The sequence below is a fragment of the Aulostomus chinensis genome, chromosome 8 (genome assembly GCF_037954235.1).
Source record: "Aulostomus chinensis isolate RoL2024-O1b breed Wild chromosome 8, RoL_Achi_v1.0, whole genome shotgun sequence".
In the NCBI taxonomy this organism is placed as follows: Eukaryota; Metazoa; Chordata; class Actinopteri; order Syngnathiformes; family Aulostomidae; genus Aulostomus; species Aulostomus chinensis.
The window spans coordinates 8,073,200-8,100,499 of NC_141327.1; the positions used below are offsets into that span (position 1 = coordinate 8,073,200).

Consider the following 27,300-nt stretch of genomic DNA (forward strand, 5'->3'; position numbering starts at 1 on the left):
CGTACCGCCCAGGGTCTAAGAATCTCAAACCAGACGCACTTTCCCGTCAGTTTGATCGATCGGACAGGGAGGGTCCACCTGAGACCATCATTCCCCCTGCTCGGATCTTGGCACCAATCACGTGGGGTATAGAGACAATAGTTCAGGGGGCTCAGCGGCGAGAGCCGGACCCAGGTGGGGGACCACCAGGTAAACAATTTGTCCCTTGTGAAGTGCACTCCCAGGTGCTTCAGTGGGGGCACTCATCCTGCCTAGTGGGTCACCCTGGGGTCCGCCGCACCCTGGACTTCCTTAAAAGACGGTTCTGGTGGCCCAAGATGGAGAATGATGTGCAAGAGTTTGTGGCAGCTTGCAGGGTTTGCGCCCGGAACAAAACTTCTCAAAGCCCCCCCGCCGGGCTCCTTCGGCCTCTGCCTCTTCCCCATCACCCCTGGTCACACGTAGCACTGGATTTTATTATAGGGCTGCCTCCATCTAATGGATCCACTGCTATTATGGTGGTAGTGGATCGCTTTTCTAAGGCAGCTCACTTTGTCCCCCTCCCCAAGCTCCCCTCCGCGCTGGACACTGCTCGGCTTGTGGTCCAGCATGTATTTTGCCGCCATGGTTTACCCCAGGACATAGTATCGGACCGTGGGCCTCAGTTCTCGTCACATTTCTGGAAGGCGTTCTGCACCCTGGTGGGCGCATCGGCCAGCCTGTCATCAGGGTTCCATCCTGAGACGAATGGCCAGACTGAGCGTACTAACCAGACTCTGGAAAGAACCCTCCGGTGTCTGGTTTCCTCCAACCCTACCACCTGGAGTGATCAACTTATCTGGGCAGAGTACGTCTACAACACCTTACAGAATGCTTCCACTGGCCTCTCCCCATTTCAGTGTCAGTACGTTTATCAGCCACCACTATTTCCTGATCAGGAGGGAGCTGCGACAGTACCTTCAGTTGCTCGCTTTATCCAGAGATGACGTGCCACCTGGAAACGGGTGCGGACATCTCTACAGCAGGCCTCTGCCCGCCAAAAAATTTATGCAGATCGTCGTCGACATCCGGCTCCCCCCTATCGCATCGGTCAGCGGGTGTGGCTCTCCACTCGCAATCTCCCCTTGCGGGTGGAGTCTTGCAAGTTAAGCCCACGCTTCGTTGGCCCCTTCAGAATAGTCCGAAAGATTAACCCGGTCACGGTTAGGCTTCAGCTCCCACGCTCAATGAGGATTCACCCTACGTTTCGCGCCTGAAACCTGTGGTCTCTAGCCCTCTGGCACCGGCCGAGAAGCCTCCTCCTCCCCCTCGACTGATTGGGGGGCAACCGGCCTACACGGTTAAGCGTATTCTGAACAGTAGTCGTGTGGGACGTGGGGTTCAATATCTGGTGGACTGGAAGGGGTATGGTCCAGAGGAACGCACCTGGGTCCCAGCCAGAAACATCTTGGACCCAGGGCTTATCCAAGATTTTCGCCAGCGCCGCCCCAGTGGCTTGGCGGGGACGTCAGGTGCCGTCCCGTGGGGGGGGGGTTCTGTGAGGGTTTCGTCACACAGGCCACACATTGGGCTCCACTGGCTGATTACCTGAGCAGTGTCAGGTGTGAGACATAATTGCCCTTGATGTGGACCTGGTGTGGCTAACCTATATCTAGCCCTATTCGGTGCTGACTCATTGTCTCACTGAGCGTGAAGGAGAAAGCATTGTTCAGTCTTCTGTAGGTGGTAGGGGTGTACTGGTCCGCAGAAGTTACCGCCTGATCCTGTCTGCGTGATCGCTCACCATTTACTGGTTTAGTGTTAGAAACAGGGGAATCCACAGGAGCTCCACATTGAACCTCTCTGTGTGATTCCACTGTCTTATTAGGTTTTGTTTTGGTTCTGCCTTTTGTGGAGTGGCCTTGTAGGTCTTTTTGTTTTGTCGTCTTTGGGCAAGTAGCTGTAGCTGGGAAGCTACAGTCCTCTGTGTTTTGGGAGTCTAGTTTGGGTTTCAGCTGCTTGGCAGCGGTGGTTTATTTTTCCCATTTTGTTGTCCACTAGTGACCTTAGTGGTTAACCCTCTGGGTTAACTTTAGGACTTCCGGATCCGCAACTGTGTCCCATTTTTCCCTCTCCCTGACAACTTTACTTGTCGATGGAGCCAGACGACACAAGCCAGCTTACTAATCTGCAAGACTGCCTCAAAGACATAAAATCCTGGATGTCTTCTAACTTCTTAGTGCTAAATTCAGATAAAACTGAGGTCACCGTGTTTGGACCTAAACACCTCAGGGACACACTCTTGAATCGGATCACTACTCTAGATGGCATCACCTTGACCCCGAGTACAACTGCAAGGAAATTTGGGGTCATTTTTGACCAGGACCTTTCCTTCAGCTCCCACATAAAGCAAGTGACTAGGACCACCTTCTTCCATCTGCGAAGTATCGCTAAGATTAGGAATATCCTTTCCCAGAGTGATGCTGAGAAACTGGTGCATACATTTATCACTTCTCGGCTGGACTACTGCAACTCTCTCTTGTCAGGATGTCCTAAATACACTCTAGAAAGAGTCTCCAGCTGGTCCAGAACGCTGCAGCGAGGGTTTTGACGGGAGTTAAGAAGAGAGAACACATCTCTCCCACTTTAGCTTCGCTCCACTGGCTTCCTGTAGGATCTAGAATCGACTTCAAAATCCTTCTGCTGACTTACAAGGCTCTCAATGATAAAGCCCCATCCTATTTGAAAGAGCTCATTAGTCCCTACTGTCCCACCAGAGCACTACGCTCCCAAAATGCAGGTCTTTTAGTGATTCCCAGTATCTCTAAAAACAGACTGGGAGGTAGAGCCTTTAGTTACCGGGCTCCTCTACGATGGAACCAGCTCTCTCCATGGATCAGAGAGGCAGACACTCTGACTACGTTTAAGTCCAGGCTTAAGACTTTCCTTTATGACAGAGCCTTCAGTTAGGACTGGTTCAGGTAGCACTGAACCATTGATAGCTATGCTGCTATAGGCTTAGACTGCTGGGGGACATAAGGTTACATGGAGCCCTTCCCTCCTCTCCTCTCCTCTCCTCTCCTTCCTGCACATTTTTGAAACTGTCATTACCATTACTTGTTGCACTTTGTAGTTTGGCCTTGGTGTCTTGCAGTCTCTGTTTCCACAGATCCACCAGAGCCCCAACTGCCGCCTGCATCGCCCCCACCCTTATTCCCTACTGTCACACCGGCCTGTGCTCCCCTCCCATGAACCAGTCTACCATCCAGTCCCCCATCAAGCTGGCTTGCTCTCCCTGCCTCCCCTTCCAGAAGCTTCCTTCTTCAACTGTTAACATTTCCATGTTTCCCACATTTTGCATTGTAAACTGCTTTCTTGTCTGTAACAACATCTACTGCACGTCTGTCCGTCCTGGGTGAGGGATCCCTCCTCTGTTGCTCACCCTGAGGTTTCTCAGATTTTTCCCTGTTAAAAGGGTTTTCTATGGAGTTTTTCCTCAGTCGATGTGAGGGTCTCAAGGCAGAGGATGTTGTTATGATGCCATGTGAAGCCCTTTGAGACAAACTGTTTGTGAAAACGGGCTATACAAATAAAATTGCCTTGCCTTGCCTTGCCTTCACTGCCTTGTGTTTCCTGCACTCTATTTTAAGCAAATATAGGTATAAATTTATCTACAGTTCCACTTTTGCCCAACATATGCAGAGCTATTTGATTTTGACACACTAAAAATGTCAAAATCCTCCTCTGCTCTCCACTCTGACACAGACAGCAGAGAGCAGCGGGGGAGGGGTTCTTGAAGGGCCAGCTGGCAGCTCTGCACTTACACTCTGCATCAGACTCAGGCTTCTATCTCCTAAACTACAAGGCCCAGGGATTTGCCAATTACACCATTGGTTTCAGGCCAGCATTTGGTACCTGGCCGCGGGTGCAAGAACGCTCAGGCCCTAACTGCAAACGCGTGAATAATGCGAATTTTCAATCGGGCAGCGCGACTGTGCAAAATTTTGCCATTCCCGCAAGTTTAAAATATTCAGCTTTGGCAAAAAAGTCGCGATACGACAGCCAATCAGCTTTGAGGATGTCCCGACGTCACAGCTGACTGTGTCACAAGATGGAGGACAAGTTGATTGTGGCTATGTGTGGGAACCCGGTGCTACATGACACTACGTGTCAAAAGTACAAGAACTGGTTGAATAAGTTGGTGTCCATCGTGAAATTCTGTCACTGATCCTAGCTAGCAGGTCGTTAAACTGGCCAGTCGTCATCCGAAAACACCGCTGGAAGCGGCAGTTATCCAGACGCAGCCCCTAGAGGAGCTCGATTCACCGAGCGGTGAAATTCACCGAGCTGAGCTCGCCTCTAGATGGTGTTGTTAACCCAGATACAACAGCGTTTAGTTTTCTGACGTATTTCGGCCTTCCACGGCAGGTACAACGCAACAGTTATTTGAAGATTCATGGTGAAATGGCGGAAAGAATCATTTCCGGAAATACTCGCTACACCGGCAGGTGAGTGAATTTGCGTATTCACACGAATGACACAAATGTACACCCACGAATAACGCGACGCGAAATTCGCGTTTGTGTTTGGTGGGAACACACAGAAACAACGCTGCTTGCAGCTTTAATTTAAAACTAAGATTGCAAGGCAAACAGTAAAACAACAAATTAATCACGATATTAATAAAATAAATGCTAAACATGGCAAAGGTCAAACAGCCCAGAAGCTGAATGAGTGTGAAAAGTTGTTTAGCTTTGTTGCAAATTTAAACAAAACAACTAACCAACGTAAGAAAAATCTGAACAAACATTCAAGCTAAATGCAGGAATTGCTTGAAAGATCCAAGCTAACTAAACAAGACAAGGCAAAATTAGGTTTAAAGATTTGACAAAATCACAAACCCGAACAAATCAAAACTGGAGCATTAATTCAATGAAATCCAAAGTCAAACGTTTCTTTCTCCACAATTTAAAAAGAAAATAAATCAGTCCAAAAAAATCATAGTAAAAATAAATGAACAAAATAACGCCAAAACGAAAGTCGCAACACAATATGAAAGCAAAGCAAAATCACATCCAACTGGCAAATCACAAAAGGATGAGACAAACAGCTAACATAAGACATACAAGATCAAAGCCTAAATAGTAAAAGATGAATGAAAAACAGTCAACTAACTTGACAGCTCAATGACAACAGATCGACACAAAGCAAAAGGACAGGACAAACAAACAATTGGCTTAAACATCAAATTAAGAATTTGCAAAGCAACCAGGTGAGGCAAAATCTGACCAATTCAGTTTTTTTGACAATATTTAACAAATTCCAATCAGCCCAACTAATTTCACTTTCAAACCTGCCTAGGATGAAACTATCCCTGTTCCAGAAGTCAGATTAACCTGGATGAATCAGCTCATCTTGGAATTTAGCAGAATTTAGAAATCAAATATGATCAGAAAAATTAGATTAATAAAAATAATTCAAAAAGAATTAAAATCAAAAAGCAAGGACTAGCAAGAAATAGTAGTAAACATTAAAAAAATTCTAACGGAATGAAAATCAATAAACAAATAATTCAAAAGGAATGAAAGTCAAAAAACAATTAAAAAGAATGAAAGTCAAAAAACAATTAAAAAGAATGAAAGTCAAAAGAAATAATTCAAAATGGAATGAAAGTTAAAACAGCAACGAATAGCAAAATGTAAGAAGTAGCAGGTCATCCTTTCCTTTCCCCAAGAAAATCCACCCTTGAGTAACAAGGGCTGAAATCACAGGGCTCAAACCTGTTCTCTTTCACCTTGATAGAATCACAGGCCAATCGGACCCAATCTATCCTTTTGTCAGGGGGGACGCCCATCAACCCTTTCCTTCTCTGGAATGGTGGAACGCTAATGTGGATATCCATGCGCTTCCAGCACAACAGTTACTCGCGTTGTTACTCTAAGTTAGGTCTTCGAGGTGAATTTAGGAAGGAATCTTGCTTAACACATTCACACCACTACAGTCAAACAAAGAAAGAAGAAAGTACTCCAGCCTCACAGCAAACTTACCCAAATTCTCGGATGGCGTCACCCTTCAACAGAACATCCCACAGACCTCCAACATCACCCAGCAACAAGAATTAGGTTTTTCAGAAGGAACCTCACCTCTGAAATTTGGAGGCCAGGTTGCTGGTGTGTTCATGGTCCAGAGAAGGAGTTCCAAAGAAGGTCTCTTGCCATCCAGGTCATGGCACCATTTGTTGAAGAAAGCTGGTGAACTTACCCACTGCGAAATGCGACGTCGAAATGATGTCTATTTGACATAATTTTTCGACATTCAAATCAGGTCTCCTGAAGGTGCAAAATGAAAGTTCTCTTTTTAACGTCTTTTTCGGACGTCATTTGGACGTCCAATTCTGACGTCTTGCGGACTTCCAAATCCGACGTTCACAGGACGTGCAATGTTGGTCGAAACTGGACGTCGAAATCAGGTCCTCTGGAGGTGCAGAATGACAGTTTTTTATTTAAATCCATTTCTGACGTGATCTAAATGTCTGATCGTGACGTCCACATTACCTTTTGATTTCATTTGAACAACATCTTATCAACCCAATTTTGACATCCATAGGATATCTTGATAAGAGCATATTTACATCCTAATGATGTCTTCCGTGTCCATTTTGTTTCAATAACCCAATTTAATGACAGGTTAAATGTAAAGGTTTACCATAGGGTTCCACCTGAAAAGGGAACTAGTTATGCTGAGGTTTTTATATACAATCACAACTTCCGCATCCTTTCATTTTCCATCTCTTCAATTAACATTTCAAAAGGTTAAAAAAGTGGAATAAAATTTGACCAAGTCCAACATTTTTAATCACTTCTGCAATTATAACTTTGAAACTACACAGCACATAAAACCTGTACATTGAAGCTTTACATAATGCAGTAATACCATATTGCAATTGAAATTGTCACTGAAGTTTCTCAAAGAAAAACCCAACTGCATTTGGTTGATTATAGCGCAGAATGAAAAAATGATGGGAATTTAATTGTATGAACTATGAATACAGTTACATGTGTTCCAAATTTCAGAACTTTTCCCCAAAGGGTTCTAGGAGCACCATAGACTCCCATTCAGGAAAAAAGTGAACAAAGAATCGCATCAGGTTGGCGGCCAGTCGTCGACTGCGTCAAGCTAATAAAAGCCAGCTGGAGCTGTCAGACGGCGGCTGTGATTTTCATTGATCGGTCCGCTTTAGTGCTTTGCTGATACTTTGTGTCATTGTTGTTCTGTGTAGCCTGTTGTACTTTCCGGGGAGTCTGGGCCTTAGTAGCTTAACTTTAGATAACCACATAACATATGTGCACCACATGTAGGTCTCCTTTGTCTAGTCCACTTGTGTATTGGGTGGCTGCCACAAACTGAGTTTTTTTCTTTGGTTGCAGGTCAGAGAGAGAGAGTAGAGAGCCAGCGTTGTTTGGGCCGCAGTTTTACCGCGGACCCCAAGTAGATAACTGCTTTGTCTTTCCAGCGTAGCCAGAGGTTTTTCTTTTATTCGGTTGTTGATTTGGCGTCACCTGCCACCTGTTCCCTGTGCTATTGCTGGCTGTCTTTTGTTCTTAATAAACGGCAGTTTTACCTTTGAATTCCTTTGTTTACTGTTTTATGTTACTTCCCTTACCCCTAGGCATTTTTTGGGTCGTAACATAAATGGGGGCTCGTCTGGGATCTTTGTTAACTGTTTTTTTTTTTTTTTTTTTTGTTAATCACTGTTTTATTCCCAGTGTTTTTTGTTTAGTGCGTTTTGGTAAGTGATTGATTGATTGATTGGATGGTGTTCAATTTGGAGCAGTTTGCGCAGGCTCCCTCTCTGGCCCTGCTTGACTTGTGTAAAAAGGATGACTTGGTACAGGTTGCATCTCACGATGGGTATTCTGTGTCAAGGCAACTAGCTAAAAAGGAGCTTAAAGCTCAGGTGATCGGTAAGCTCGTGGATTTGGGGGTACTTTCTGCGCCCCCGGTTTCTGTAGGGCGGTTTGATGGCACCCTGGGTGAGGGCAGCCGTGGGGAGGAAGCCCCTAGCGCCGCGGCGGTGTCTCCTGAGCTGACAGGTGGGGGAGGTGGTGTTGAGGAAGATGAGGGGACCAAGCCACCTCTCACGCTCCTAAGATATGATCCGCCTCTCTCACCTGGAACCTCAGACGGGTCTCAGGTCGAGCCTTGCCTGAAGGTCTGGCTGGCCCGTCTCCGCCTGGAGGCAGATGAGAAGGAGCGGGACCGTGAGCTTGAGTACCACCTACAGATTAAAAAACTGGAAATTGAGGCTGAAACAACCATCAGGTTGCGGGAGCTTGAATTTAAAAAGCAAGTTCTGGTGCCTGATGCAGTTTCCTCTGTGGTATCACCTCCATCTCCCACTGCCGTTTCACCTAAACCGTTCGACATCAGTAAGAATATTGCTTTAGTGCCTCAGTTCAGAGAGACCAAGGTGGATGCCTATTTCACACATCGCCCAGGCCCTGAAGTGGCCAGGGGATTCTTATTACTTCAGTGTAAAATTTATGGTAAAGCCCAAGAGGTGGTTTTGACGCTCCCTCTAGAGGAGAGCTTAAATTATAATAAAGTCAAAGCTGCCATCCTGCGTGTGTACGAGCTGGTTTCTGAGGCTTATTGCCAAAGGTTTAGGAGCTACAGGAAATCACCAGCTCAAACTTATGGGGAGTTTGCTAGGGATAAGGGAAGCTTGTTCAAAAAATGGTGTGTTGCTTGTGGGGCTCACAGCTTCTCTTCCCTCCGTGAACTCATGTTGATTGAAGAATTTAAAAGGTGTCTGCCAGAGCACATAGTGGTTTATTTAAATGAAGAGAAGGTCCAGTCATTGACTGCTGCTGCTGTGTTAGTCCGATGAGTTTGTGCTTACTCATAAGATCTCCTATTCTTCTCCTTCCACAGATAAAGCTGGTCCTGCTGCGACCACATCCAGCCGCGTCGGCCGCTCTCCTTCTCCCCGCAGCGATGTCCGCGTGTGTTTCTACTGCCGTAAGCCTGGGCACATCGTTTCCAGCTGCCCACTTTTAGCACGTAAAATGCATCCCAAATCCTCACCTGGTTCCCGCGATCGCCAGCCAAAGGATATTGGTTTAATTGATTCGGTATCAGCTAAGGTTAAGGGGATTACAGACCCATACACAGGGGACGGTCTTGACCCCTGTTCTGCTCCATTTATCCATGACAGGTTGGTGTCTTTGTTGGGGGCACCATGTGATCAGCAGTCGGTGCGTTTTTTTTGCGTGACACAGGTGGGTCCCAGTCTGTGTGTGGCTACAGCACCTTGCTTCGGGGGATTGAAATGGGTTACATTCCCCGGCCGCTGCACAATGTACACACCCAGTCAAAAATAGTCACTGGGTTTTTCCGTTTGCCCTGCGTTACCAATTAAGAGGGTTGTTATGTTAATGGGTAATGATATCGCAGGTGGTAAGGTGACTCCGGCGCTCGAGGTGCTCCTCTCCCCACCTGTCACCCCCGGTGTGACACCGATCCGGCGCAGACCGCAGGCACGGAAGCTTGGCGAGGAGGGTGACGTGGAGGAGTCCAATGAGTTTGATCCGTCCGATTGCGTGTTAACCAAATTGTGTGTAAATGAAAGTGAGCTGGGTACATCTGCCAAGGTTAGCAGTGCTGCCGAAAAGGCAGATGTGAAGGGGACGGACGCTGCGCCTCCGCCTCCTGTTATGCCCTGGCTGCCCGTAACTCGGGAAAGCTGACAAAAGTCTGAAAAATTGTTTTGCCGTTGTTGTAAGTGGGGATCAGGATGACTGGGAGAACGTGCACTATTTTGTTGCTCCCTTGTCAAAGCGTTGACTACGTTTTTCTCCACTTTCGGCCTGCCGCGTACCGTGCAGACAGATCAGGGTACAAATTTCCAGTCTAAACTCTCAGGGCAGGTCCTGCAGTCTCTGGGTGTGAAGCATGCAGTGTCCAGTGCTTACCACCCCGAGTCACAGGGAGCCTTGGAGAGGTGGCATCAAACACTTAAATCCATGCTGCGCAAATACTGCTTAGAAACGGGGAAAAGTTGGGATGACGACCTCCCTTTTACTCTATTTGCCGCCCGTGAGTCTGTGCAGGAGTCCCTAGGATTCAGTCTGGCCGAACTCGTTTTTGGACACACTGTGCGCGGTCCGCTTCATATCCTTAAAGACAGGTTCCTCTCAGCTGAGTCGTCCTCGAAAAAAAAAGTTTTGGATTTTGTAAGTGATTTCTGCAAGTGGCTGCACCAGGCCCGCTCTTTCGCGCAGAAAGCCCTCGCTAGCTCTCAGATAGAGATGAAAATGCAGTTTGACCGTTCCGCTGTAGCCCGACAGTGTGAAGCTGGTGCTGAAGTTTTAGTGTTGCTGCCCATTCCTGGTTCGTCCCTTTCGGCGTGTTTCTCAGGTCCCTACCACGTCCTCCAAAAGGTAAGTGACACCGATTACATCATTGGTACTCCTGATCCTAGGAGAAAGTCTTGTATCTGTCATGTTAATATGCTAAAACCTTGTCATTCACAGGACCGCACCCTTAGCCCCACAGCTCCAGTGAGTGGCTGTTCCGCACTCATCACGGCCGAGGCTCTGCCAGATGATGGAGATGGGTTGCGTGCGCCCCGTTCTCTGCTCAGAGCGCGCGGTTGCCAAATTAAAAAATGTTGCTGCACCAGCTCACTCATTTGGAGCCAAACAACAACGCAACATCATAGCTTTAGTTGCTCAGTTCCCGTGTCTCTTCAGTGATGTTTCCACTCGCACCAACGTGTTAGAGCATGACATTGATGAAGATGCTAAACCTATTAAGCAACACTCCTACCGCGCTAATCAAGTAAAACGTGAGCTCATGCAAAAAGAAACTCAGTACATGTTAGATCACGGTTTAGCCATTCCCAGCTCCAGCTCCTGGACTTCCCCGTGTTTGGTGGAGGGGAAACTGAACGGGTCACCCCGTTTCATTACTGACTTTAGGAAAGTTAATGCTGTCACAGTGCCGGATTTGTATCCTCTACCGCGCATGGAGGACTGTGTAGACAATTTGGGCCACGCCCAGTATGTCAGTAAGTTGGACCTGCTAAAAGGCTACTGGCTGTTGCCACTCACCAAACGTGCGTCTGAAATCTCCGCCTGCATAACTCCCAAATGTTTTTTGCAGTATATTGTGATGGCTTTTGGCATGTGCAACGCCCCCGCTACTTTTCAGTGTTTGGTTAATACTGTTCTGGCCGGTGTGAAAAATTGTAATCCGTATCTTGATGATCTGATCATGTACTCCTCGTTGTGGGTTGAGCATGTAGAAACGCTCCGGGAGGTGTTTCTTCGCTTAGCAACAGTGTCCCTAACCCTTAATCTAGCCAAGTGCGAGTTTGGCAATGGCACCGTGACCTACTTGGGCCGGCAGGTTGGTCAGGGACAGGTCCGTCCCATTTAAGCCAAAGTGTGCGCTGTTAATGACTTCCCAGTTCCCTCTACCAGGCGTGCCCTACGTCGGTTCCTGGGCATGACTGGGTACTACCGCAACGTCTGCCGTAATTTCTCTGACGTTGTGGCTTCCCTCACTCATTTGACCAGCCCGAAAGCTAAATATAAGTGGACCCCGGAGTGCCAGATCGTGTTTTTTTTTTTTTTTTTTAAACCTGTCCTGTTCAGTAGCTGGGGCAAGCAGCATCAATGTTCCTGGTGCCTTGTTGTACTGAAGCAGTTTTATTCTGCATAGGAGGAATCTGATAAACTCCTCCTATTGCCATTTATGTTTAATTTTATTCGGAATGGTATTGGTTCATTGATAAAGCGATCGGACTGAGGCTCAGGAGTGGATAGGAAGAGAGAACAGGGACAGGATAGCGAAGACAAGGGGGAGGGGGGAGACAAAAACAACAACAGCAATAGCAGAAAAACAACAACAACAATAAAAAACACACAAAAAAACAAAAACCAAATAAACAAACAAAGAAAAAGTAACAACAACAAAAGAAAAAGAGAAAAAACATTGGTTGCAGAATTTCCGGTGCAGGCTTACCAATTGGTTTAATATAATTTTAAGATAAATGTCTGAGTGTGTGTTTATGGGTCAGTTGTGCACTCCATGCGTGTATGTGTGTATACGCGTGTGTATGTGTGTGTGCTACGGTTTGTCTTGGATGCCGTGCGTAGCTGGCTGTAGCTGATGTGGGGGGGCCAGGACATCGCACCCCCAGTCCAGGATAACAGGTAGGTCAGAACCAGGCCTCAAGAGCACCCAGAAACCCCCAGGACACGGGGAGCCCCAGGCCACCCCTCCCCCAGGAAACAGCCACAGGCCCAACCCATGCCAGGACCCATAGGAAAGCATAGGAGCAGCAACCCCTACCCAGAAGCAGCCCACAGAGAGACGGGGCAGAGATGACGCTGGTCCCGCCGGGCACCCCCCCCCCCACATCATGAGCAAAGCCCAGGGGCACAGGGCCCCCCTGGCCCGAGACCCAACCAGAGCCCCCCAAGAGATCCGCCAGTGGCGAGGCCGACACCTACCCACACCCCACACCCAGGCAGGGCAGCCACAGCCCACCACAACGACCAGGCCCACCGCCCCCGAACAGAGCTATCCCCCCAACCCACGATCCCCATCCCCTCTACTCATCCCCTGGTCACCCCCTCCCCCCAGAGCAGGAGGGCTTCAGGCTATAGGGCACCACCAGCCAGCCAGCCGGGACCCCCCACTCCCCCGAGAGGCCCAGACCACCCGCCCAGCCCACCCTGAGTCGAAGGCATGCACGCCCAGGACCGCTACCCCCGGACAAAACAATCATACTCTCATCTTCTTCCATACAGGGGCTGAGTACTCCATGGATGCTGATACGGTCCAGGGCACCTCAGACTTAGTGAAACCGCCAGCAAGCGATCCACCGCACAACAGCAGGGCCCGCGACCAACCCCAGCCCAACCACCACGCTGGGAAGAGGACCCCCCCCCCCCCAAAGAGCCCGGGCCAGGCCCCCAGGCCTGCAATGGTGCAGTTAGCAAAGGATGCAGCACTGGACCCACTCCCTGCCCCAGCTGCCCCCCCATCCCAACATGGTGCAGGGTGCGTGTTGTGCATGGGAATGTAGATGTGATTGCCAGATTGTGTTTGACAGCGTAAAATCTCTTTTGTGTCACGCGCCGGTACTCACAGCCCCCGATTTCTCTCAGCCGTTCAACTTAGAGGTTGATGCCAGCGCGGTAGGTGCAGGAGCCATGCTGCTGCTGGAGGATGCTGCCAGAGTGGAGCATCCTGTAAGTTACTTTTTGCGGAAGTTCAATAAACCTCAGCTCAAATACTCGACCACTGAGAAAGAAACGCTCGCTTTACTCTGGTCGATACAACGCTTCGATGTGTACATTGGCTCCAACAGGCTGCCCGTTGTCGTATACACGGATCATAACCCCCTCGTGTTCTTGTCGCGTATGTACAAACACAACAAGCAGCTCATGCGCTGGGCCTTGCTGGTTCAGGATTAGAACCTTGTGATTAAGCACAAAAAAGGTGTAGAAAATGTTGAAGCAGATGCCTTGTCTCGAGTATAGGAGGGTTTTTCTGTCCAAATCTATAGGTTTTTCTATAGTTTTGTATGGGGGGGGGTGGGGTTATGGTCCCTGGGTTCCTGCTCCTTCCTGATAGTGTTCATGCGGGTTTTTCCTTTTTTTCATGGTGTATTAAGTGCTTGCTCTGCCGTTCAGCCATGGTACCTGTGTTAACCAACCATCTGCTTTCCCGGAGGGAATCCCCACCGGGCCATGCCTTCCACCGGTGCCACGCCAGTCTTCCCTCGCCAGCACCTGTCCCGCCCCTCCAGTGCGTCATCAGGTCGGTGGCCAATCGTCGACTGTGTCAAGCTAATAAAAGCCAGCCAGAGCTGTCAGACGGCGGCTGTGATTTTCATTGATCGGTCCGCCTCGGTGCTTTGCTGTTGCTTTGTGTCATTGTTGTTCTGTGTAGCCAGTTGTACTTCCCAGGGAGTCTGGGCCTTAGTAGCTTAACTTTAGATAGCCACATAACATATGTGCACCACATGTAGGTCTCCTTTGTCTAGTCCACTAGTGTATTGGGTGGCTGCCCCGAACTGAGTTTTTTTTTTTTGGTTGCAGGTCAGAGTGAGAGAGTGGAGAGCCAGCGTTGTTTGGGCTGCAGTTTTACTGCAGACCCCAAGTAGATAAGTGCTTTTTCTTTCCAGCGTAGCCAGAGGTTTTTGTTTTATTCAGTTGTTGATTTGGCGTCACCCACCGCCCGTTCCCTGTGCTATTGCTATTGCTTATTCACCTTTATTTATTCAGGGAGGGCCACTTGAGAGCAAGCTCTCTTTTCGATGATGCCCTTATTATAACAATAGTAACAATACAATAAATTCAAGAATACACATGTAAAATGAAATAAAACAATAAAACTTCAAAAGGTACATGTATATTCAAAGTGCATGAAGTCAACAAGAATACGCTTAAAATGGTTAAAAGGAATCAAGGCAGTCAACTGAAGCTGTGACAGAAGATTGTTCCATCTAAATGGAGCAAAATACTCAAAGGCAGTTTTCCCTACCTCAGTCCTAACTTTTGGTACATTAAGAGCCAGGGGACTATGAGTGCGAATGGAGTAATCGGATAACCTGAAAGCCTGTAAATTTGTTAAATAAACAGGTAGCTGATTAAGCAAAGCCCTATAAATAAACATTTAGCAGTGCTGGATCATGAATCAGAGGTCATCTCTCATGAAGCCATCACTGCTGCGTTCCTGCGCCATTTTGGAAATTCAAGTTCAGATGGATCTGAGCACTCCATTCTTGTTGAGTCCTTAGGGTTAAATGCCTCAGCCATTCCAGACTTTGCTGCTGCTGGTCAGGGTTCTTTACCTGGCATGAAAATGGAGGACTGGCATATGTGCCAGAGAGAAGATCCATCCCTAGGGAGAGTAATTTCCTTCCTCGAAGCCGGTCAGAAGCCACTCTCAAGACACTTGAGAGGGGAGTCATCTGAGTTTAAGCTACTCATTCAGTCACAGTGATCAGGAAGATGAAAGTGATGATGAGGAGGGTTATGATGAGGAGAGAATTATAACGGTGACAACTCGACCCCCTATTCTGCATTTTCCAGGAGATGAGGGAATTCCACAGCCTGAGGTTGTTCTCAGTCCACAGGAATTAACCCCTCAGCCATCCAGAGTCACAGAACCACGATATGAAGTTTCTTTCAATGCCCCACAATCATCTGTTGTGGTGTTATTGAAATTCCTGAGACCCCTATACCCCCTGGCCTACCAGAAAGCCACAAGAGTCAAAAAAACAAGTTCACAGTGAACATAACTTCCTGCGGTCAGGGCAGAGTTGTGATGTCCAGCCGCAGCAGCATTAAAGCGTGACTTTGACTGAAGGTGAACTGGGTGAGCCAAGACATTCTGTTAGGGAAAGACGTCCACCTCACAAACTTACTTATGGTGAGTTGGGGAAGCCATTGTTTTGGCCTTGAGTGTGTTCTTTGAAAATTTACAGGCAGTGTTTCCCCAGTCTCCTGTCAGTACTTTGAGTATTCCCTACTTAATATTTATGTGCATGCAGGGACGCATACAGTCTAGAGGGGGAGAGTGCAGCCCAGCTGTTACATGTGCTTGAATGGGTGCGACTCCATTTTTGTGGATGTATTGCAGGTGAACAACATTGCGAAATTGACAGGTTGATGGAGTTGATGAGTGTGGTTGTGTTTGTGTGGATGTGTGGGAGCTGCTGTGGAACCCCCGCGAGAGAGCCAACGGTTGTGTGAAAAACACGATCAGAGATTCCAATGAGTTAGCCGCTAGCTACACGCTACACCACGTGTTGCCCTAGATACTAAGCTTTGGAGCTAAATGGTACGGTAAACTTCACTGAGTTTTAAAACCAGTTGGAATCGGGTTAATTTGGTTGACAGTGGAATGTGTGGATTGTGTTAATATTGAACCTAATGTTCTTTCAGTGGGTTAATGTTTTTCAATTAGTAAGTGTTTAAAAACAATGCTGAACATGATTGAGTTAGGTGATTAAATTTGATTTAAAGAAAAAACTTTATTCATTCAATGTATGTTTTGAATGTAGTTGAATGTATACTGTATGTGTGTACAGTGTGTGTATTGATATTTTTGCATGTTTTGAGCAGACTGTTTTTTTTTTTTCTTGAGTGGAGGATTCCCGGATTTCATCTTGCTTCATGTGGACTGAGCGCCATTTCTTCATTGCCCCTGATTCTTCGTTGTGTGTGGGGAAGAATAAGATTGTTAATCTGATAAAGAAAGAACCATTCTCCGCCCAAGATTAACTTTTTTCTTATTGTACTCGTCCTTACACCTACATTAGACAAGCACCCGCTGGTTACATTTGCCATCAGCATGTTTAGTGCTCTTGTTGACCAGGATGTGGGAGAGCACATCCAGACAGCACTGGCCGATCTAAATTCTCTCATCCAGCGAGAGCGAGAAAGTGAACACACATTTGTTACACTTGACTTTCAAAGGGGATTTTTTTTAGGGCATCCACGGCTGACCATCTCAGTAGACACAACTTTCACATTTAATTGAAATTGGTCTGCCATCACATTGCATTATCAGACTCTTCGGTGTGTCAAGAGCCGCACTTTTTATGTGAATGGCTGAGAACACCCTCTCATTATTGCACACATACAGTGACTGCAGTGATGATGAATTGGACTTGTTGGTCACATCAGTTAAGAACATTATGCCAGACGCTGGGTGCAGAGTAGTTCAAGGTGCTCTACTACCACAAGGACACAAAGTGCAGTGGGACAGTGTATGCAGCCATGCATTGTGTGGACAGTCTTGGGGTGCTCTCTAGGTTCTCCTATCTGGGATCTATTATGAGGAGAGCCTAGAGAGAATCCCTTACCCCAAGTATCTGGTTCACATTGACACCAACCACAAGCTCACGGGGCCTGTGGGTCTTCAGAGGCAACCGACCGGTACCGGCAGGCCAAGCGGTGTGCAGCCATGGTGGTTGCCAAGGCAAAAACTCGGGCGTGGGAGGAGTTCGGTGAGGCCATGGAGAACGACTATCGGTCGGCTCCGAAAAGGTTCTGGCAATCTGTCTGTTGTGTCAGGGGGGGAAGGCGGCAACTTGCCCACACTGTTTACTCTTCTGTTTGTGGACGATGTGGTCCTCTTAGCGCCATCGGGCCACGACCTCCAGCTCTTGCTGGGACAGTTTGCAGCCGAATGTGAAGCGGCTGGGATGAGAATCAGCACCTCCAAGTCTGAGGTCATGGTCCTCACCCAGAAAAGGGTGGTTTGCCCACTCCAGTTCGGGGGGGAGGTCCTACCTCAGGTGGAGGAGTTTAAGTATCTAAGGGTCTTGTTCATGAGTGAGGGTAGGATGGAGCGGGAGATTGGCAGGCGGATTGGGGCGGCGTCCGCAGTGATGCGGGTGCTAAACCAGTCCGTTGTGGTGAAGAGGGAGCTAAGCCAGAAGGCGAGGCTCTCAATTTACCGGTCAATCTACGTTCCAACCCTCACCTATGGTCATAAGCTTTGGGTAATGACCAAAAGAACGAGATCGCGAATACAAGCAGCTGAAATGAGTTTCCTCCACAGGGTGGCTGGGCTCTCCCTTAGAGAAAGGATGAGAAGCTCAGTCATTTGGGCTCAGAGTAGAGCTGCTGCTCTTCTATGTTGAGAGGAGTCAGTTGAGGTGGTTCAGGCATCTGGTGAGGATGCCTCATGGACGCCTCCCTCAGTAGGTATTCCAGGCATGCCCAACCAGGAGGAGGCCCCGAGGCCGACCCAGGACAGGGATTATATCTCTCGGCTGGCCTGGGAACGCCTCGGGATTCCCCCGGAAGAGCTGGAGGAAGTGGCTGGGGAGAGGACAGTCTGGGCTTCCTTGCTGAGGCTGTTGCCCCCATGACCCGGACCCACCAGATAAAGCGGAGGAGGAGGATGACGATGACGATCATTTTACGGATTTTTTACCCGTATTCTGAAGGACACAATGCACTGTGGGAGAAACAGATTTGCTGCGAGGAACGCCGCCTGCTGCTCCCCCTCTTTGCTGCCAGGCATCAAAGTCACGTAAAAGTCTTGAGTTGGATGGGAATTGCACTTATGTGGTAAATACTATAATAATTAATAACACATTTATTCTCAATGAATCAGTTCTCATTTAATCAAATTGTCTTTGTATGTAGTTTATTTTAATCAGTCGCATGTATTAATTTTTAGTAGTTTTGTATACACAATGACATGTTCACCGAAAATTAGCATTATCAGCTAGGCTGGGCATTGGCTAGATAGTTGTCTTTCTAACTGGTATTACCTGGCCATGGCAAATGGCTAAATTCAGGTGATGCCTTGTGGCTGCTAATTAAGTGACTGCTGAAAATGACAACCAATTCATGGAAATATAAACAAAAATATAACATATAATATAACCCTACACAAAGTCAATACCGTACATTTACTCTGATTTACTAAAATTACTACATTTCACAAAAATTAATATTCTTGGCAGCTCTGGTAATGTAACATTAAAGACAGGTGTCACCATGCTGACCTGTAGCATATGTGGTTTTAAATCCATGTCATCTACTGAATATCTCAGGCACTGCAGATCGCAAGGACATATGAACAATGTTCTCCCATATTTTGACACATCTAGACAGAAGGATCAGGCAAACCTGGATGGGAGTGTGTCTGTGCAGTTAAAGTGTTCTTTCAATTTTTGCAGCAGTGAATACGTAGATTTAAAACAACTTGTGTCTCACTTTAGTAACCACATACAAGAGGGTCTGACTGTAACGTGACCCTTTGATGGATGTGGCAATTGTTTTAATGTAAAGACTAGGGCTGCAACTAACGACTATTTTAATAGTCGACTAGTCACTGACTGTTGACACGATTAGTCGACTAATCGGATAATTATTAATTTTTTCTTAAATTTAGCATGAAGTTGATTTAATTATGTGGCAAACGGTGATAAACACAAGAAAGATGGGTACAATGAAAAATATTATTTTTATTATTATTGAACATACTGCGGATTCGTACAAAAATGAAATAAAAATGTCCTATCTAAAACCAATTAGGCACAGTGCTCGGTCAGTGGAGACATAAATAAATAAACCTCTGTCCATTTTTTAGGGACAGGCAAATAAATAATAAATTAAAATCAAGTAAACATTTTTTTTATAACGAAAATACGCTTGTAAAATGTACAATGTATGTCATAAAAACCTTATTGGCTTAAAAGTTACTTGAGTGTCACCGAGGTGAGTCAGACTCTGTTTAGTTCAACTGCCCGACGTGCTTTCTCTTTAAATGTATGTGCATCACCGAGGTACTGCCATGATACGCAAGTTCTGCTTTGCAAACTTTGCAAGTATTCTTTTTATTCGCACATTTCATCTATTTCACCCTTGGAAATTTCCATCCAAATTTCAGATCAACAGTTGATCAAATCCCATTGGTTTTGCTTTGTACAGAGAGTGACTGTAAATATTTTGGAGTGGATAAAGTTTTCTGTGAGCTTGTGTCAATTGGTGTGAACTGGAGGAAAAGGGCATCTCTTTTGAGGATAAGGTATTGAAAGGCACTGTTGCATGCATAATGGGAGATAATCTGGGCTCCCACATGATTGGAGGTTTTTCCTGAAAATTTCAGTTATGCGGAGTATTTCTGTAGGTAATGTCTAGTCACTAGACCTGCATTTCTGTCCAATACTCTCACAGTTTTCACTCCTAGAGATCCTACTGATTATAATGAGTTTTTGCAGTTTCTGGAGTCATTCGGAAGTGACCACACAGTGTTTTCAACAAACTGTCACATTTTCATGTCTGCCAGCCTGGACTGCCGCCCTGTTTAGCGCATGACTTGTTCAAGGGTGTTTTTGACTATGACCTGGCAATGTATTTGCAGTGCTTAATTAACAATGAGAAGTGGGTTTGTTACAAGTCACTAAATGACAGACTCAAATTATTTCCAGGTGAAAGCAGTAGCAAGCCAAATGCTATTCCAAACAGAGGAACAAAGCTGGGAGGCCATGCTGCCCAAAACAGGTGGCTTTTCAGGTTCTTGCCTATGATAGGATTGAAGATGCTGATAATGCTGTCTGGTAGGCGGTACTCCTTTTGAGTGAGTTAGCTGAAGTTGTCTGTGCACCTAGCCTCTCACAAGTTCCATGAAGGTACTGACTAAAGAGTACGTGGAAATGGGTCAGGAGTTATTCCAACATGCAACACTGAGACCAAAACACCATTATCTTCTGCACTATGCAGATTTGAGTTTACATTTTGGCCCACTCATACATACTTGGACCATGTGCTTTGAAAGCAAACATAGCTATTGTAAAAGATGCATCAGGTCAAGTCAAAACTTCAAAAATGTCACAAAGTCATGATGAGCACAACAGTTCCTTTAGATGACTGAATCACTTGAATCAGTTCACCCAAAGAGTAGTTCGCTGAATCAATGACTCATATGGAGCGGGGGGGTTGCTTCATTAGTACAGTATGTATACTTATTTTTACCTGGTCATTTTAACATTTATTTTATATTGCACATCGAAGTTATTTTCTTTTTTTGTTTTAAATGCACATGAGGCTATTTATAGGATACTTATTTTTACCTGGTCAGTTTGATGTTTATTTTATAATGCACATTTGAGTTTGTATTTTTTTTCGTAAAGCCTTAAGATTTTATTTTGTCATTTTGCCTTTAATATTTGTTTTGCACTGGAAGGTTAGTGCATATTTTTCTTGTATATTTCTCGTGATGTTATTTTTAATGTGACATAACATTTTTTTTAATTACCAAAACTATAGGCTATCACCACATCTTTGTGTTTTTCAATGACTTATGTTGTTACCCCTTACTGAGAAAATGGCTGACCGTCTGATTGTGACACTTTGCGAGGAGACATGTTAAACTGGGGTCTAACTGTGAATGGCTAACTCATTGAGCTCCTGGTAGCAGCGCCAGCCAGCCTGTTGTCATGGCCGCTCTTTCTGTGTCTCTCGCTCCAGCTGCGCTAAGCAGGAGGCGGTCAGCTGCACGCAGACAGCTCCTAAACACCTACTTTCTCTGTCCATCTCCTCTCCGTCTGTCAACCCCCCGTCCCCCTCATACCAGACCATCCGCTACCGCCGCCGACCCCCCCGTTAAAAAAAAAAGATCGACGAGGCTATGGCTACAGCATTTCTCCGTCTCTCCCTCTGCAGAACTGTGTCATGAGGCCAATGAAACATTGTACAATCGCGATGATTCATAGAACCATCTCTAGCGTGAATCACGTTCAATGAATCGCGTACTGACTCAACGGAGGTGCTGGTTCTCCGATGCGGGTCACCGACTCGCAAATCGACTCAGGTACTGGGTCACCGACTCACGAATCGACTCAGGTACTGGGTCACCTGGTGAGTCGCGTACTGACTGATTCACCTGAATCACATGTTCACTTAGCGAGTTGGTTCACTTGGCTCAGTCACTCTGGCTGCATCCGAACTGCTAAGTGGCAACCTACGTCCTTCTGCTACAACCTACCGCTACAACCTACTTCTGCAAACTAAACATGGTGACACCATTCGGAAACCCTCGAAGATTGGTGGTGAAGCACGACCTCTGCTGGCAGAGCACAGATACCCCTATTAGGTAGACAGCACCAACGAAAGCCCCACCTGCTGGCCTGACTGTCGTACTGCACTCCACTCTGAGTGCACCCTCCATTCATTCTCTATTATTAAGCACATTAACGTAGCTGGAAAGTTATGTTCATGCCGTGTCGTGTTTGGTGTGAACACGCCTTTAGTCATCAACAATGACTATAAATGTTCCTGTTGCATAAGAATGGGAGACTGTTGGTTGCGCAATCTTGCCTTGCGGGTCCACAAGTTTTTAGGGGACGAAGAAGAAGTGCATTGTGGGCCATAGGTAGCTCCGTAGGGTGCATCTGAACTGACCTACAATGTGGGTGTGTTTAGGCTGGAATTCTGGTTGCGAGGTAGGTCGCCACTCGCGCCAGTTGTGGTTTTGGACAGCCTACGACCTGCTCTGCGACCTACGATCCGAACTACTTGGCAATTCGGACGCAACCTCTGCCACTCCTCCTTCCCCCTCCCTCCCTGCATTTATTCTTCTTCCTTAATGGATTATTCCAGCAGCCGACATGAATACGTTTGTAGCACTGCTGCCACCTTCAGGATTAACTCATCATTACACTATATTATCTGCTCCAGCCAAACCAGCCCATTTCTATGGTGGCCTGGAAGTGCAAAACACAACGACAAATCAAAAAACACATCAGCAAAGGGAAAACACAATGACAAATCAAAAAATACAACAGCAAAAGAGAAAACACAACCACAAACGTTAATGTTTGTGTTACGCTACTACTAATTGTGGGGGTTGTGACATTAGTTTAGCTGCCTTAGCTTGTGTTCTTTTGTCGACCTTGCAAGGCAATTCTCCTACAGAAGCTATAGTATAGCGTTGCTATAGTATATCGTTTTTGCCACGGTTTCGACTCGTGTTTTTAAAGAATGATTAAACAAACGTTAGTGGGAGCATTTTTGTAATTAGTCATGGTTGTCACTGTTCATTATTTTATTAGTCGGAAGCTGTTCAATTAAGGTAAAAATAACCCATAAGGAAAATATCCCGTGCAATTCTGTAACCTCTTTTTCTTTGTCCTCCTCTGATCAGAGCAGCGTCCCTGTCAACAGTCTGTTTACTGTATAACAGACCACAGAATGTAACATATTTGCCTTTGCTTCCCTGCAGCATCACAGACCCCTACTCTGGGAACCTTTCTTGAATATAGAAAGAAGAAAGCAGAGGAGAGGCAAACGTTCACAAGTGGGAAAATGGCTGCCAAAAAAACAGTGAAAGTCCAGGTAAGTTGGTTCCGTACGGCTCAGAGCGAGAATGGGCAACTATCTAACTGTCGATTGACATTCTCCATCATCTCAGTCCTCTAAAACTAAGCTTGATGGTAGGCACAGTTTCATGGTGACCGTTTCATATTTTTGCTGGCCTTCTGTGCCACAACCCATATTCCTCAACCATTACACTAACTGTTTGGGTTCACTTGGTACATACTGTATTTGCTACTTCCTGTCCATGAAGAATATGTAACAGTGATGCAAATATTCATTATATTACCAATTACCTGTACATTGATATTTAAATATTTCCCACAAACAGTCCACTTTTTTTTAAATCTTAAATTGTACAAGGAAGAAATTGGCAAACCATATCAGCGCATTACCATTTTCATCTGCTCAAAAAAAGACTTGGAGGAAGGTAAATTGTGTTGTTTTAACCTAGTTGTGTCCATCACAAAGATGCCTTGCCTTGCTGTGCTATGTGTAGTTTGATGAGAGCTTGGGTTTTAAAAAGATGACATATTTTAATGGCTTCCCCTTACGTTTGCATTAATAGTTCTGAGTTTTCACCGAAGCTTTCATGTGAAACAGTCCTCACAATGTTTCAGTATTCATGTTCATAGTCTGTCAACCAACGTAGAATTACCTAAGCATTTTCTCTAGGTGTTAGCTTCTTCTCAAGCAATTATCATTCAGGTGAGCTTAATGTAGTTTCATGTTTTGCAGTTGGAAAATTGCCTGACATATCTGACCCTGACTCGGACCCTGAGATTGTCATCAAAACGTGTAGAACTTTTGATCTAGCTTATACACTGGTGAGTGCAATTTCAAACATATTTGGGTGATTATTTATGAGTACTAAACAAATACTTGTCCTTACTACAGCCATTTGAACCCCTTCACATGAGCAGTCCTGTACTCAAAGAACCTAAAAAAGTGTAAGTACTTCCTGTGTGTGTGTGTCTGTCCATCCGTCTGTCCTGTTTGTCTGTCATAAAATTGACGTGTGCTTGATTTTGTAATGTCACTACTGTATATTGGAGTAAATTATGATTTATGCTTTTATGCCCTCAGGAATGGTGCTGGGGCGCTGTCACTCTCCTCTGATGTACAACTGGTAATGAGAATCATATGTTTTTTAATATTCAAGACATGCCTCATCAGTTGTCAATAAAAAGTATTAAAAGAACAGATAAAATATATTTAATTGCTTTTCTATTGTCTTAGTTTATGCCAGCCACTGTCTGCTCTGCCATAAGACAAGGGTGACTGACTGACAGGCTCTATTGATATCATTTATTTGAGAGAAATATCTTATGTACCATTAAAACAAGTTTTGTATTGTATTGTTTTTTTAATTAAATACCATTTGAACATTAAACATGTATGCTGTCATTTCTAAAATATATGTATAAAAATATTGATATTGGCCAAAAATGAAATCAGTAGGTCAAGCTTTTTTTAAAATGATGCATCGCTAAATTTTTATAGCTGACCTTTTAAGTGGTCCTTAAGCACTCATTAGGAGCTGTCTTTTATTTGCTAGAATATTTAACCTTTTTCTACATTTCCTATTTTTCAGACTATAGTCTTAGATGAGGAGCATGGTTATGCAGGTTCCTCTGGATGTTCGGATGCGAAGAGGTCATGTTACAGATGTGTTTCATTTTATCTGGAATCATAAATGGTGGACAGAATATTTGTGACACAACAGAATAAAAGGGTTAACTTGGAAGTAAACACATTTCTCTCAGGATAAGGTGTTAAATTTAAGCTGGATCATCACAAGGTCAAACATTTGATTAGGCAAATGATTGCATTTATTATGGTGTATCTTTAAATATAATATTGTGTTGTAAGTAATGTTTTCATTTTGCAGAACTTACACCGATCTGTTTGACCCCATCATCATTGATGATGATGACGAGGAAGTTCCCATTCCTGAAGAAACTAACAAGATTCCTCCTGAAGAAATTGAGTGAGTCATGGACATTAGAAAATTAACCAGCTCAGTGTTCTTTCCATAATTACATTTTTCAAAAGTAAGAAGTCACTAAAATAAGCACCAATCTGACTTTCTCTGTCTGCATCCAGTCCAGTGATTAATATGTGTGTTTAATTCAAATCCATTGGAATGAAGTTAACAATAAAATTTGCTCATTGTTTGAGAGTGACTCATCAGTACCTCTTCTCCCTGGTTCAATATTTGAGTACATTGTGTAAAGTAGGTTTCTCATTTTTTTTTCTTTTTCTCTAGACTCACAAGTGTGCACACAGTGGAAATTATTGCAAATTTGTCACTTGCAATAGATCATACGAAAGTCAGCCGTTTTAATATATCGAGAGCTGACGTGTGGGATGGAGCTGTCCGCGGTTTTCGACGAAGCACTTACTCAGAACACAGTGACATCTTTGTAAAGTTTACCGATGATGCAGGGTCCTTTGAAGAAGGGTTGGACACAGGTGGGCCACAACGAGAGTTCCTCACACTTTTAATGAACCAACTGAGAAATTGCCCCATATTTGATGGACCTCCCGAAAGACGATATATTGTGTGCAATTCCACAGGTGGGTTTAATATCATAATAGGACAGATTGTAATTTAAAAATTTGAACTTTTAAATAATTTTAATTTGTTTTTCTTAAGCTGATGTAGATGGTAATCATGCATTGTAATTCTTTACTTTTCTGTAACAGCTATCAGGGAAGACGAGTACTTTCTGGCAGGGAAAATGATAGTTGTATCCATTGTACACGGGGGACCAGCACCACATTTCCTCTCAAAGGACCTTGTCAATTACCTGATAGGGACAACAACTTTCAACGCTTCTGTGGAAGACTTAAGGGATGAGGAAATAGGGAAAGTTCTGCGTCAGGTGGAAAATGATCTTGACTGATGGAATGAATTTACTAAGGGGTCACATGAAAATTATTTCAGTAATTGATACTATGATTATGCTCAATAGGTCACAAGTTTTAATCGAGCGTCAGCATTAGTTCTGTCAGGCTGTGGTAGTCAAGCGCTATTGGCTTTCCTGTCCATCAATCAAACTGATCAATCAGCTGATCTACAGCTGCTCCACATCAGCTGATCAAATCCCTCACTTCTGATTGGCCCCTCTCAACTTAAATGTCACCCGGCCTCAACTACCACTCTGCTAGCTTCTGGCTATGCTGCTCTGCCCGCTGTCATCTGCTGCTATCTGCTGCTATCTGCTGCTATCTGCTGCTGCTGCTGCTGCTGCTGCTGCTGCTGCTGCTGCTGCTGCTGCTGCTGCTGCTGCTATTTGCTGTACAGTTGCTCCTGCTCGCAACTTGCTACCCTCCACCTCCCCTGCTCCACCTTGTTGTGTATACATGGCATAATTCGTTCCATGTCATGTTGCTGCTCTGTTCACTGGGGTATGTTTGCTCTTTCAGTCTTAAACTGGGAGAACCTTCCCTCACGCTGCTGGTCCCCTGTTTTATGGGCGGTGGTGGAGTAATACCTGTCACTTGGTGTGTTGCAGGTAATGTTTATATCTGCGCGCGAAGGTCCGAGAGGACATAAAATAATCGTCAAACGGGTGATAAGTTAAGCCCATAGGTTTATATGAGCTCCTAAAGTTATGAGGGTCACCTGAAATCCGCCACACAGAGGCTGTAACGCCAGCAGGTTAGTGCTTTGAGTTAACTTTGTTTGGAAACGGCAGCAACGCGCGTCATTGACCAGCACAAGAGGTAATCCTCATTCACTGTGCTCGCAACACATGCATGAATCTTGGGTTGAACATCATGAGGGGGAAAAGATGATGCAGTGATACTGACAGGCACTCGTCCTTTGTTATCCTTTTGCTGTGGCCTCGTGGCAAATACAGCATTGTGCGTGCATGGGGGTAAAGGCGCAGTTTACGTGCTGCCTGTATGATTCGCTGCTGTGAGACAGCGGTGAGTGTGTCTGCAGACATAAACTTCACTGGTTGACCCGACAATTTCAGAGAGCAGCAACAGGCTACACATCAAAGGACACTTTTGGTACTCTATTTCTTCCTCCCGCACATGTTATGAATTTAATAAAGTCATATACAATTCAGCACACTGAAGAGGAGTTTTTAAAAAAAGTTTCAGCATTCTAAATAATTTTATATTGATGATAAATTGACACAAATTAAATAGAAACTCACTACTGCCACAGTTACTGAGAGAGAGACACTGACTAAATAGGTCAAAGTTAACAATCATATAGTCAGGATTCAACGGGTCACAAAAGCAGAGTTTGAGAAGTTTGTATTTTTATGGTGGATGAACTCAAAGAATAATGTGGTGAGTGAGTTTTTTCAATGATTTTTACAATCAGAAAAAAATAGACCTTATTTCTGTAATGTAAAATGTGGTCTCAGACATCACCAGACCACTGTGTGAGTGATGGAGTTTTTTTCTTGCTGAAATGTGAATTACTACATGTATGTTTAATGAGGATGTTAAAATA

At 45.3% G+C, this 27,300-nt stretch overlaps 2 protein-coding genes across 3 annotated transcripts; both read left to right on the forward strand.

Annotated features, from left to right (window-relative positions):
• The first annotated feature begins 4,386 nt into the window (after positions 1-4,386).
• LOC147256984 (uncharacterized) lies at positions 4,387-13,119 on the forward strand. The gene is made up of 2 exons (XM_086210060.1): positions 4,387-4,466; positions 8,893-13,119. The coding sequence occupies exon 2, from the start codon at positions 12,389-12,391 to the stop codon at positions 13,055-13,057; it is 669 nt and encodes a 222-aa protein (XP_086066186.1). The 5' UTR covers positions 4,387-4,466; positions 8,893-12,388; the 3' UTR covers positions 13,058-13,119.
• A 509-nt stretch (positions 13,120-13,628) lies between these two features.
• On the forward strand, positions 13,629-27,021 carry LOC147256985 (uncharacterized). Of its 2 annotated transcripts, XM_086210063.1 has the most exons (9): positions 13,629-13,794; positions 22,729-22,841; positions 23,559-23,647; positions 23,718-23,770; positions 23,907-23,949; positions 24,415-24,476; positions 24,712-24,810; positions 25,090-25,295; positions 26,253-27,021. In XM_086210063.1, exons 4-9 carry the CDS (start codon positions 23,736-23,738, stop codon positions 26,315-26,317), a joined length of 510 nt encoding a protein of 169 aa, XP_086066189.1. In that variant the 5' UTR covers positions 13,629-13,794; positions 22,729-22,841; positions 23,559-23,647; positions 23,718-23,735; the 3' UTR covers positions 26,318-27,021. The 2 variants fall into 2 exon arrangements, with proteins under 2 accessions (XP_086066189.1, XP_086066188.1); XM_086210062.1 differs by lacking the exon at positions 26,253-27,021 and having other exon boundaries at positions 25,090-25,833.
• Positions 27,022-27,300: the final 279 nt, after the last annotated feature.

Excerpts from the sequence above, each read along its gene's own strand:
- LOC147256984 (XM_086210060.1), top strand. The coding sequence starts at position 12,389 with ATGAGCAAAGCCCAGGGGCACAGGGCCCCCCTGGCCCGAGACCCAACC.
- LOC147256985 (XM_086210062.1), top strand. The coding sequence starts at position 23,736 with ATGAGCAGTCCTGTACTCAAAGAACCTAAAAAAGT. Across the intron at positions 23,950-24,414 it reads TCTCCTCTGATGTACAACTG|ACTATAGTCTTAGATGAGGA; the intron begins GTAATGAGAATC and ends CCTATTTTTCAG. Across the intron at positions 24,811-25,089 it reads ATTCCTCCTGAAGAAATTGA|ACTCACAAGTGTGCACACAG; the intron begins GTGAGTCATGGA and ends CTTTTTCTCTAG.